Source organism: Eufriesea mexicana, unplaced genomic scaffold, assembly GCF_001483705.2.
Source record: "Eufriesea mexicana isolate 0111107269 unplaced genomic scaffold, ASM148370v2 scaffold12690, whole genome shotgun sequence".
NCBI classification, from domain to species: Eukaryota; Metazoa; Arthropoda; class Insecta; order Hymenoptera; family Apidae; genus Eufriesea; species Eufriesea mexicana.
In genome coordinates, this window is record NW_016920259.1 from 47291 (window position 1) to 59379 (window position 12089).

General features: G+C 25.8%; 3 protein-coding genes across 3 annotated transcripts in view; 1 reads left to right on the forward strand and 2 right to left on the reverse strand.

Moving 5' to 3' along the window:
* LOC108553708 (GPN-loop GTPase 1) overlaps positions 1–1242 on the forward strand; it is a 1735-nt gene extending 493 nt beyond the window's left edge. The window contains exons 2-4 of the mRNA XM_017908726.1: positions 49–413; positions 597–826; positions 903–1242. Of these exons, the coding sequence (XP_017764215.1) occupies positions 49–413; positions 597–826; positions 903–1242 (935 nt within the window). The remainder of the gene's footprint in view (positions 1–48; positions 414–596; positions 827–902) is intronic.
* A 258-nt stretch (positions 1243–1500) lies between these two features.
* LOC108553728 (heat shock factor protein 2) lies at positions 1501–3723 on the reverse strand. The gene is made up of 3 exons (XM_017908750.1): positions 3274–3723; positions 2011–2110; positions 1501–1664 (listed from the first exon to the last, which is right to left on the reverse strand). Exons 1-3 carry the CDS (start codon positions 3721–3723, stop codon positions 1501–1503), a joined length of 714 nt encoding a protein of 237 aa, XP_017764239.1.
* Positions 3724–6560: 2837 nt separating this feature from the next.
* LOC108553720 (muscle, skeletal receptor tyrosine protein kinase) overlaps positions 6561–12089 on the reverse strand; it is a 17815-nt gene continuing 12286 nt past the window's right edge. Inside the window, exons 3-9 of the mRNA XM_017908742.1 lie at positions 10883–10971; positions 10644–10784; positions 9483–9645; positions 8359–8642; positions 7733–7906; positions 7470–7628; positions 6561–6885 (exon numbers count right to left, since the gene is read on the reverse strand). Of these exons, the coding sequence (XP_017764231.1) occupies positions 6583–6885; positions 7470–7628; positions 7733–7906; positions 8359–8642; positions 9483–9645; positions 10644–10784; positions 10883–10971 (1313 nt within the window). The 3' untranslated portion in view covers positions 6561–6582. The remainder of the gene's footprint in view (positions 6886–7469; positions 7629–7732; positions 7907–8358; positions 8643–9482; positions 9646–10643; positions 10785–10882; positions 10972–12089) is intronic.

Here is a 12089-nt window from a genome sequence, read left to right on the forward strand (position 1 = left end):
ATTATACTTTTATTAGAAGTATATTTTACAAAATTCCTAATGTTTCAGATATTAGAGATACTGTCAATTACAAAGAAGTAATGAAACAGTATAGTTTAGGTCCAAATGGTGGTATTGTCACTGCTTTAAATCTTTTTTCTACAAAATTTGATCAAGTTATAGAACTTATTGATAAAGCAGGCAAAGAACATGAATATGTAATTTTGGATACCCCTGGACAAATTGAAGTTTTTACATGGTCAGCAAGTGGAACAATCATAACAGAAGCTTTGGCATCTCAATTTCCAACGATTATAGTGTATATATTAGATACTGTAAGAAGTGTTAATCCTGTGACATTCATGTCTAATATGCTTTATGCATGTTCTATACTGTATAGAACCAAATTACCATTTATTGTTGCTATGAATAAGGTAATTGTTATACCCATAAAGTTACATATAAAGTTTTGAATATATTACTTTACATATTTGTTTTTAATTATAATTATAAAACTAAACAGTTAATAATATATATATGCATGTAGAAATCTACACTTTTATAATAATGTTTGGATTTTTCAAGCTAATGATACAATTATAATTATGGTTTTTAAGATTGATATTGTCGAACATAGTTATGCAGTAGATTGGATGCAAGATTTTGAAGCATTTCAAGAAGCTTTAGATTCAGAAACAAGTTATATTAGTAACTTAACACGTAGCATGGCTCTTACACTTGATGAATTTTATAGTCACTTACGTAGCTGTGGAGTTTCTGCTGCAACTGGAGCTGGTATCACTAAGTTTCTTGAACTTATTAAAGATGCTATAGAAGAGTATGAAAGGTAAATTAAGCAAGTAAATAATAATAGATATTTTTATAAGGTAGTATGAAATGTAAAAAAGAGTTTGCTGTTAAAGTGTATATAAAAAAGCTTGGGAGAAGATGAAAATTAAACGAGATGTTCAGCGACAAAAAACAGAGCAAGAACAACTTCAAAAAGTAACTGAAGAAGTTACAGGAGAAAGAGTGCCATTAGTAACAACAATTAGTAGTGGAAGAGAGATTTCAGACATATATTTAAAACATGCTGGTAATGAATCAAGTGAAGATGAAGAAGGTACAGAAAACCCATTTAAAGAAGAAGAAGATGAAGAAGAAAAGAAAGAAGCAGAATCTTTTACAAATTTTTTACATAGGCATAAAATGCAACAAAAGAAACATCCAACTAATCAACCCACAACAAGCAGTAACACATAGTTTATATAGAAATGTTTATATTAAGAATTAAATTTTGTTATTGATAATTTAATAAATAAAAAATTGTACAAATAAATAAATTATACATTTAATAGAAATATTTTATATTATAAACTTTACATTTTATAATTATATAATAGAAAATGTTGATTTTTATAATGTTTATTCCTTAAATAATAATTATCATTCCAAAATCACTTAAATATTGTAGTAATACTGATAGTGCAGAAAGTTTAAAGAACATGTCTTACAGACAATTTAACTAATGTTTTTAGAGATATTTGTCCACTTTACATAAACATTAGGAGTAAGGTGTGTATTGTTTGAGTTATCCTTTTTTGTAGAAATTGATACTGAACTTTTTGTAATCCAATCTATGGTAGGTTCATGATTTTGTGGTGTATATAAATTAAGGCTAAATACTGAAATTGGTATAAAAGTTTATAAAATTTACATATAGGAAATGTTCTTGACGTTACATTAAACCTGATTAATAAGAACAAATATTATAATTTTAAAGTTATTTGTTTTTAACGTTACTACATCTTTATAAATGATGAAATAAGAAATTCCTTCATATTTAACATGTTCAGTTTTATACAAAGATATCTTTTCTTATTTTTTTATTAATTTATCTTTATTATAATCTTCAAGTAATGATAATTAAAGGAACTTTGATCTATTTGCTTTACATATTTCTCAGGATTAAATCTTAACTATAGATAGATATTTTACAATTTTAATATGTTATGTATTGGGTTATACTACCTTTTTCTGTAGAATTTAATGTATTTTCATCTTTTATTCCATGATTTTGTGTTTGTTGGTATTCTCGCGATATTTGTTCTAAGGCTTTCGTTAATGCCAACTGAAAATAATAATAGATAAATCAAAATGTTATGAATCATTGAATTTATAATTAAAAATTTGTTTACTTTTTTCATATGTAATATAGTAAATAATATAGTAATTAACAATAATGAGAAAAATGTTAAATGAATTATTATAACATTAGTAAAAATGTTTCAATAGATGGTACAACGATATTTATAAAAAAAGTATAGTACATTTATAGTGTTTTGAAATTTTAAATAGTATTTTGAATTAGAATTTTTATCAATATAATCGATTATAATTGTATCGCTGTAATTATATATTGATATAATTTCCAAACAAATAATTATTAAATATGTAGTAATCATAGAAAATCGAATCATTTCATATGATATAATTTATAACTGTTATAAATGTATTATGTTTGAAAGAATTTTATTTTTTGGAATTAAATTATTTGAAAGTATTTAATATTTTATTTATATTAATAAATTTTTTCTTTTATTAAAATTCATTCTATAAAAAATTTATTTTATGTGTTGTTATAATTATTATATATTATATTATAAATTTTTTGTTATAAAGCAAAAAATTGAAAACGATAAAATTTACAGAAATTATATATGTTACTATTATGTACTTTATGAAGTTAAATAGTTTTATTTGAATTTTTAATACGTGGAATAAAGTTCTCCTTATGATATATTTAATACTTAAAAAAAATATTTGGTGTAACATTTTTTGAGGAGTTAGGACAGGATACATAGAACAGATACATCTATATTTTAAGTATTTCAGATTTATTTTTTCGAATTTGTAGATATATTTTAGTATTCGAAAGTATTGAAATAAAAAGTTATTATCGAAATATTAATTTTCTTAAAGGATTTGTTCTGATTATGTTTCAATAAATATATATAATGGAATTTTTCTTTTTACAAAAGAGAACGATATTTAATTAAAAAGAGAAAAATTGAATGTAACAAAAATACTTTTAAAAGTTAACTTTTTAGTATTATTATACCTCCATTTCAGCATGTGTAATTTTTATGAATATAAATAACACAAGCAATGTAGCAGTTACTTCTATTTAATAGTATATATTAATTTTTGTCGAATATTCGGACATTAATATTGACTATCAATACTTTTAAATTAATTTAATTATGAAAAACAAAGTGCTTTCAATTTATTTACCCGGCACATATGTAAACGTGACACGTGATCAGAGTTCTTGTTTAAAAAATTCTGTTCCGCGGCATTTTTTACATTAATTCGTTGACAGTGTTTCAATTTCCCGGCAGTTTTCCTGTATACTCTTGACAACAGATCAGGCCTGCCGGTACGGAAGTTTTCGTGCAAGAATTCGTGAACGTCTGGATTGTGGGAATTACAGATCGGATCTCTATTATGGGATGTCACCTTTCGAAAACCGTATAGGTTTAGTTGTCTGATAAAACTCGTGATGTTTTTCGTTTTGAAGATAGAATTGCCCGCGTCAAGATACTGTTCTTGAAATTTCTTGTAGTCAAGGAGGATCGTATTGCCGTTCAAGCTCCAACGTATGGCACCACTTTTACATTCGTTCACTATACGCCATAATTTCTGTGGAAATCGCAATGACAAGAATATACAATCGTCGTACATGCTCGAGTTTGGAAGTGGCGTTTTGTCGTGTCAATAGAACATGGAACAAAAATAAACACTACAAGTCTCTCTCTCTTTACTTTCTCGAATCCGATCGCATATCTTTTCCAAACAAAAGACTATCGTATCACAGCAACAATATTTCTTCTTTCGGTATTGCTGGGATGTCGAATCATTCTTAACCTTTTGGCGCGAGCTTAGCAGGTTCGAAATTTCGAAGTTATTTCGTAAAATTTTATACTCTCTTCATACTTTGATTCTACATACATACATTTTCAGTTTAAAGCTATTGGAAGTAGTTTAAACAAGTTTAATTAAAGAAGATTTAAATACTTTGTGGAATGGTGTACTTATAAATGTGATTAAGGTGGTAAAAAGAAAAATATAAATTATATAAAATAACAGTAGTATTAAAAGTAATTTATTATGAAAAATAATTTGAAAATAATAATAAAGTTCTGTTTATAGATAATTAATATGTTGTGAAGATAACCAATAAATTCACGTGTTTTTTTATTATCTCGTTTTCATTCGATTTTATTGATAAGAATAGATGAATCTAATAATTAATAAAAGAAGATATTATATACTTTTTTTTTACAGTATAATAACAGTAACGTGTCAGTAATAAAGAAAAAGTATCGATTATATAATCGATATTCGATTGTTAAAATACCTAATATTTTTATCAGTGAATTACATTTATCTTTGAAAGTCAATTACCTAATACACATTTAACACTTCATTTCGTTCTGAAGATTTTTTAAAATTAAATTCATTAAATACGATGTTTTGTATTAATTAGTGTTCATTATTTATAAATATTAATATTTACATGAAATTTGTTTTACAATTAAAAAGAATAGCAAAAAGTGATTAACAATATTTTAACCTTGTTTGAAATTATTTTGCGTACAGAATGAAGTAGGGAATAAATTTGAATTAACAAATACGTGTTATAGGATTTAATAAAAACATGATTTAATACAATGATCAGATCATACACTAAAAACAACAATGTACTTAAGATGCCTTCTACTCGTGTTACTTTACACGATTCAACATTTTATACAAATTGCAACGCAAAATTATTGATTACGTTGAAAGGAAGTGAGGTTAGAAAAAAAATTAGATATACGAACGCGTTAATAATTATCATAATCATAATCAATAATAAATTATTATTAAAAGTATGTTACATTTTCTTAGCATTAAAAAAGTATTAATACTATTTCTTGGACAATGAAGGTTCGATATATCGAACTTTCACGATTTCCCTGATATCATTGGTATTTCTTGATTATAATAATTGTATCGACTTAATATCGATCATATTTTCACAAATTAATCAGTAATTTTGATCGAAGAATTTATTGGATAATTCTATCGATAATATTAATATGTAATTATTTTATGAGTTATCGTCGAGAATGAAAATTATTGAAGAAAATCGAACAGTTAATGATTATTTTTTATTAAAAACCAATCATTATTTTTTAATCATTGTTGCTAAATTGTATAAATATTATTGCCTAACAATAGTAATTAGTAAATAATAATTGGTTTGATAATAATATTGTTATTAAATAACAAAAAAATTATTTTTAATTACTAATTGAACAAATATTTTGTTCTTTCTTGCTTAAGTAATTTTAGAATTTTGTTGCATTTATATGTAAAAATGATTCGTATTCGATTATTTTCTTTATATTTTATCCTTTTCATCTTCAACAATTTTATTAAAACGAATATGTATGGAATTTGTAATTTCAATGTTATAATAATTATTTTAATTTATCACATTCGTTTATTTTCGCACGAATATTCAAATTTTATTCCGTGCTTTGTTTCAGACATATGTTATTGAATTTCTTTCTTAGTTTCCAAGAAGCATTTTAATATCTTGTTAAAAAGAATGACAATGATACAATTAATTTAAAATAATTAAAATATGAATATTTGGCGATTTTTTATGTCATGAAATTTATACAGAAATAATATATTTATTTATTATTTCAGAAGTATGCTGAAAATCAATTTACATCAGTCTTTCAATCCGGACGCTATAAAAGACAAATATCGAAAGTGAGAGGTTAAAAGTATATTCATAAATTTAATCTATTGTAAATCTATCTTTTTAAAATAACTGTTCCTTGTGAAATTTTCAAATTTTTCTATATCACTTTATACAAGTATAAAATTATACATTTTGCCACTGAAATCTTCAATATTTAATTCAAAGGTGATCTAATCTCTCACTCATTCAGATACTGATACTGATCACTTGACATTGAAAAAGTCATTTTGTATCTAATGTTTGCAAATGGTTACTTTAGAAATTACTTCTCAATACTCTTTTTAACCTTACTATTACATTGTTTTTGTAATTAAAAAATCATCGGAGATACGTACATCGAATTATTAAAAATTTGATATATTCTTCTGTTGAAAAAATAAACATCACTTTCCATTATTCTTTGTTCATTATCCATCATTCATTATTTATTATTCAATCATTTTTTAACTTTTTCGAAAGGTAATTCTGTTTTTTTTCAGATTCTTTCGGACCGAAGGATCAAATTTGACTTAACTATATTTATTGGTGGCTTTACTGATCGGATATGTATGCAAAATCTAAAAACGGCTAGTTCTAAAAAATGTTAGAACTATTTACTCTTTTTGTACGTTTAATAAATAGAATCATTTTTCTGAAACTGTAATAGGAACAGCCATAAAAGCAAGCAATGGCTTGCAACAAGTATTGTAACAAGTTTCAGAAATTCTTCAACTTTGATTCCTTTCTGACTTTCATCTTAAATTGACGTTTATTAAAGAATTTGATTTTGATCAATCTTATCGTCAATCAGGCAAAGCTGGTAAAGCTTGTAAGTATTCGTGTGGTTTAGCCGGTGCTGGCAATAAATAACCATCAGGATCTAACACGTCTGGTGTACGAATAGTGACTGGTCCTTGGGGTGGCCTTGGTAATGTATCTTGTGGAATCGATTTACCATTAGCTTTCTCAAGTCTTTCTAATATTTGTGAAAATTTGATTCTATCCTTAGGATCTGTTTTCCAGCATTCACGCATTAACTGACAAACGAATGGCGGACATCCTTCTGGAGGTATAAGCATTATACCTTGGAAAATCAACTTCACTACCTGAGAGAATTTTTAAAGCATGATGAAATGTAAGAAAAATATTAAAACTTGAGTCATATCTTTCTTATACAAAATAATTCGGTTTTTAAATGATATCATAGGTAGACAAACGTTGGAGATACCAAAATAAAAAATATTATACCAATTGAAGGAAAATTGAAGTTTAATATTTGCTCATGTGACTGTTCAAAACGGTCTTTTTGCGAAAATAAAGTTAGTGTTAATTAATAGCATTCTTATTTCAATTTTTGTCAATTTCTGTATCACAATTACTTTCAATTTTGGCATATGAGAATTTTGAGTATAACGTAATTATGTAATGTTTATGTATACTATTTAAATTATTTATTTTGTATCGTAATTTAATGTTCTTAAAACATTTCAGCAAATAATCCCTCGACGATACGCAAAGCAACAGATTGCAATTGATTAATATATAAATATTGAAATTTAAATCAGCTATAATAAAAATCGCCTGACTATAAGAGAACCAAGAAATAATTTAATATCATAAAAAAATGATAAAGTAATATTACGATCTACGTTTGCTGAATATAAAAGAAAGAATTAATAGTTTAACTTACTTCTTCATTATTGTGTCCATAATATGGCTGTTTGCCGAAAGAGTAAACTTCCCATAAAACAACCCCAAAACTCCATACGTCACTTTCCAGCGTGAAACGACCGTACATTACGCTTTCTGGTGACATCCAACGGACAGGCAAAAGTCTAGAACCTCCTATCTAAAAAAAAATAGGAAAATTATGTTTATCAACTGACACATTTATTTTATAGAATTGTGAAGATAAATTGTAGTTAAATAATAATAAATTGTTTCAATATTTACTTTATAATAATCACAAGTATATACATCCCGAGACATTCCAAAGTCTGCTATCTTAACAACAAGGTCAGAACCAACTAGACAATTTCTGCACGCCAAATCTCGATGGACGAATCTTTGACCTGATAAGTAAGCCATACCAGCTGCAATTTGGATGGTTATCCAATGTAAAGATTCCTGAAATACGAAAAATTAGTATATTACTCTTTGATTACTACTAATATATACCTACTGACAACATTAGGAAACAAAATAATTATTTGCTAATTATCTTCTTACTTTCGGAAATATATCGATTAAAATTAAAAATAGGCTTTACACAAGATATTAACAGAAAAAAATGTGTTGTTTATTGATGTATAACATGTTTCCTCTTTATTTTATTTTTAATTGCAATATATGTGTCACAGAAAATAAAAAATATAAAAATTCTCAAATCATTACCTTTGTTTCTTAACTTTTATCAGTAAAATATAATATATCTTGTATATGCATAATATAGTCAAAACTGATTAATATTTTATCAAAAAATAAAGGTAAAGATGGTTTAGTTAATGCAATTTATATATACATTTAGAGAAAAGTAATTTATAAATAAACGTAGAAAGTAAGATTTTAATGAAATTTACTTGATTTAAAGGCTGCAGCCCGGGTTTTGTTGGTCTGCTAAATTGACGGGAATTTGATCGCAAAACTTCAGCGAGATCTCCGTAAGGCATGTATTCGAAAACCATCCACGGGCTACTGTTACCTTCTCGAAGCACGACACCTTTCAGTGACAAAATATTTCTGTGCCCAAATGTAGACATGATGTCGACTTCTCGCATAAAATCTTCTTCAGCTTCGCGAGAGGCTGTATCCTTCAAGACTTTTATCGCGACCACCTCTTTCGAATCTCCGATACATAATTCTCCTGTGAAAATCAAGCTTTCATTAGTAATTACTGCCAAATATTCTTTAAATACGATTATATTATTCAGTTTTATCATTATTTTTTTAAACAAAATAACATTATACCATGAAAAAGAAAATCATGGCTTTTAAGAAAATTTCTAGGAAATTTTAAGAAAACATAATTTCTTTCTCTATGAAACATTAATTTTTATCGAGTAATTAAGTCTTAAATGTGCTCGTAATTATAAAAGTAATTTAATTGCAAGATAAAAATTTAATAGAGACGAAATTATCACTTAGATATATCACAAAGTAAAACTAAAACACAAAATAACAGAAAATTGAATATGTTGTTAAATTCAGTTTGGTATTGCATCTAAATAAACTTTTGTTTTTGCTCAAGGGCTTTTGATGCCTGGGAACGAAATATATATGATTTAGAGATCACTTTCATAATCACTGGTGCAAATAAATGAATTAGTTAAAAAAAAATTGAAGTATTGGTAAAAACAATTTAACATGTTTATGTTTAGAGTATGAAGAAATGTGATTCGCGTGATAATTTTTAGTAAGTACAATAATGCATATTTTCTTCCTAAATGCCATTTACAAAATACAAATTTTATTCCAGTTCCATTATGTTAATTGAATTTGATCGAATCAGATTGAGTTTCACTTAATGGACTAATTTAAAATTAAATTATCTTTAACTTTATTTTAGTCTAAATTAATATTCATTTTAACTTTAAATTAATTTAAAATTAAATGCAATTACATTACTTTCCAAGTACAAGTAAGTAAAAATAAATCAAAACTATAAGATATAATTATTTCTTCAATTGTTAAACTTGGTCCATACCTTTGTACACTTTTCCGAAACACCCCTCACCAATATCTTGTAAAAATACAAGAGATTCACGTTGCAGGATCGGTACTTCCGGCGAGGCGCAACTGAAATACTGTGGATTAGGTGTGTACTTATTCGCTAGCAGCAATCCCTTTTTCAGATTCATCGGTGTTCCCTGAAGAGAACATATGCAAGCTATTTTCATAACAATTTTTTAAGCAACTAAATATCTTTTACTAATTGATATGCAAATTTCATAGGCAATAAGTTAATTACATTGATGTATATACATATATAAAGGATCAAGACATTAAACAATAACACTTTATTAAATTTCAAATTCAAACTATTTTGAGTTATACAATTATTTCATGTGATATAATTCTTATTTCTCAATTTATTTCACAATAAATACAACTGTACCAATAAATAGAGGAAATTATAATAACAATGATTAATTTGAAAACTGTGATAAAAATATAGGTATATTTGTTGTTTTCTAAACGTTATTCGATATAATATAAGTAATAAAAATATATTTTAAGTAGATGAAAAATAAGTAAAAACAAATTGTGTTAAGAGTTTCAATTAATCAGCATTTAGTTTTAGTAGTTTACTTATTTATATAGTATTATAAGTCCGTATTAGACTGAATTTAACAAAATAAAACTGTACAATTATTTACACTAATAAGAAATACTCTGTCTTTATACGTAAATAAATTTTTATTTAAAAAGAAATTTAGACTAAATGTTTTGAATATCTCAAACGTGTAAAGAGGAAATAAACAGTAATGTAAAAATACGTGTCAATAGAGTGTATAAAAAGATAGCATAAATTAACATTACGTTGTATTTCCTCCTCTTAGAAACGATAATCTCAATGTCACAATTTCTTCATTATATTTCCTTAAAAATTCAAATTATTTTCACAATCAAAAATGCATCAAGTTATATGACTCTCCAGGAAATATATTAATATACTCAAAAATGTTATTGTACTCAATATCATTGTATTTATTGTACTTAAAGATATAATATTACATTAATAACGGAAACTTGGTAACCAATTGAAATTACTCTAACGTTGTCTTCTAATTATTCTTGCAAACAACAATTTTTTAATGTTACGTTATCTTTGAATTAGCACTGTAATATGATTTGATTGACGTACATCCAGGGAATTCCTTTGTGATTTCATGTTATAACCCCGTTTCTTCACACAGTAGACTATACTCAACAATATTGCTAATACCGCGACGAAAGCTATGGCGATTCCTATTATCTCAGGTACCCTTTGTCTCGCTCGCTCTACCTGTTGAACAGTATGGAAATATTACAAATTACATTTGCAAAAGACGAATGTTTATAAGTTGACGAACGATACTCGAAACAGTAATTTGGAATAATTACCTGCTCAGCTTCTGGAAGAGCTGTCGTGCTGTTGGTAGAATTACCATTGGGGGGTATTATATTGGGTATAGGTCGAGGATTTGGGGGAACTAAAAAAAAATAATTCAAATAATATTTGTAAAATTATCGTTTGTATCAAATTAGAGTGGTATTCGGATCTTTTATTCAAATAAGGTAATTTTTATTTAATTTTTTCGCTACGGGATAACAAATCTAATAAGAATTCTGCGGTGAAACGTATTTATACATTCTTACATATTCAGTAATAATTTATTATTTATTTTTTTCTTTAATTTCTATAAACGTAAAAATACAACAAATATTAATAATATAACACATAAAGTGAATTAGAATAGTTAAGATCATGAATCACTCTTGGTACTATTTAGATATTGGCCATTTTGGAATAAAAGACTATTTTTGTATTTTACTATAAATTAATAATTACTATAAATTATATGTCATTTTAACGAAATTATAATAAAAAAAAGAAAAAAATACAATATTTACTTCTTGCTTTCTTTTGACTTTATAAAATTTACATTGAAATGGATGATACAGATATAAATTTTCTTCAGAGGCTAAAATGGACTAATTTATTCTAATATAAGACAAAAGTCATGGCGACCTTGATCTTTTTTTTTAGACATGGTATGTTTCAAGAACTTTTCCCATTTTAAGCTAAACATGTTAAGCGACGAATAATTTTATGAATCATTCTTTCAAACATGTACGCATTATGTATTATACGTATTTCGTATAACAATTGCTCAAGGAACTTTGATCATCTTGTATTCTATCTAGTGTTGCGACAAAAGTGAATCATTTAGTTAATATTTGATGTTCGTCCATCTGTTAGGTTCGTGCATTTATGAGAATATATTACCAAGTATAGGTGAGTTATTAGAATCTTGATAACGAGAAACTAAATTTTATCAAGTTTACTAAACATTGAAATGTTTTTCAAATCTTGATGTAATTTCAATGTCAATTAAAAAAAATCTGAAGCTTCTGGGATTCTTAGAATCACAGATTTCATTTTAAATATTATAACACGATAATTTGTAAATAGAATTCGCAGAAATGTTAAACTTTATGAATTTATTAAAAGAAATTCTTATTCTCGTCTCTACCTATATACATATATATTTCATAATGTTTAAATTAAAAATTTTTTTTTTAAATTAATAAAGTTTGACATTTCTAT